Source organism: Aplysia californica, unplaced genomic scaffold, assembly GCF_000002075.1.
Source record: "Aplysia californica isolate F4 #8 unplaced genomic scaffold, AplCal3.0 scaffold00635, whole genome shotgun sequence".
NCBI lineage: Eukaryota > Metazoa > Mollusca > Gastropoda > Aplysiida > Aplysiidae > Aplysia > Aplysia californica.
Genome location: NW_004797905.1, coordinates 163,563 through 164,723, shown reverse-complemented (window position 1 = coordinate 164,723; position 1,161 = coordinate 163,563). Strand labels below are relative to the sequence as shown.

Here is a 1,161-nt window from a genome sequence, read left to right as displayed (position 1 = left end):
AGAGAGAGAGAGAGAGAGAGAGAGAAAGAGAGAGAGAGAGAGAGAGCGCATAATGCTGCCATTACCACGACGTATTCTCACATTTCTTTATACATGTATCATTGTCATCACACCCTCTGTTATTTCTTTCTGTCTTTCTTACTTTTTCTCAGCACTAAACTATGACTAATGTGTCGATGCGTTTGCTTCTCTTTACTCAAACAAACTGCTGGGTTCTGCATCCCACTCAGCCCAAGGTAGCCCTGATAGGCAGACTCTACCGATGGAGACGTAAACAGATACAGTCGAATCTTTCAAAGACCAATGTCGAGAAGAAAAGTGGTCATCTTAGGCAGGTGGTCCTGTTGAGTAGTAGTATCATCATAGAAATTAGATTACGCAAGAGGTGAAGTTGGGGTTAGTCGTATATGTACATGCGATTGTCTTGGACAGGTGGTCGATTGAGCAAATTGGGCTAGGTACCGTCGAAACTGTATGAGACGGCCATTCATTGTCGAGAGCGAAAGTTGGTGTCTTAGATAGGTGGCAGTCTTTACTATTGTCATGTTAATATGTAAATAATAGGCAATGGAGGGAATTAGAAGCGGCTGTTTGTACAAGGGGGTCGGCTTATACAGTAGAGTGCCAGTAGAGCAGGCTCGGATAAAATATTATAGGATTATACAATATTCAGTCACCTGGATGGCATACAGCTTCCGCCCTTGGACACTGGTCCCGATCTCATGCAGTTTGGCCAGGCTGGGGTACTTTGCCACCAGGCGTTCCAGCGCGTTCTTCATGGCCGGGTAGTCATGGTAGCTGGAAAAGTCGAGTCCGTCAACTACTGACGATCCCAGTGTCGCTGACCTTGCTAGGGTCAAGGTCGATAGCACCAGCAATAGCTGGGAGAATAACGCCATTGTTATCTGTGGGGAAAAGTGGGGAAAAGTTAAGTTGTGTGCGCCATTTCGAACTGTTACCGCTTGACCTGATATGGAGCATCCGGGGTCACCGTCGGGGTCAGAATGGGGTCACGTGTATGTCTTACAGGAACAGAAAACAGGGTGCTACAATTGACGTGATGCACAAACAAGTGTGTGTGTGTGTGTGTGTGTGTGTGTGTGTGTGTGCGTGCGCGCGCACGCGGTGTGTGTGTATGTGTGTGTATGTGTGTGTGTGTGT

General features: G+C 47.0%; 1 protein-coding gene across 1 annotated transcript in view; it reads right to left on the bottom strand.

Annotated features, from left to right (window-relative positions):
* The window catches only part of LOC101854047 (carboxypeptidase D), a gene marked incomplete at its 3' end in the record, with an annotated part of 19,930 nt that overhangs the window by 8,307 nt on the left and 10,462 nt on the right, over nt 1-1,161 (bottom strand). The window contains 1 exon segment of the mRNA XM_013087769.2: nt 678-905. Coding sequence (XP_012943223.1) covers nt 678-899 — 222 coding nt within the window.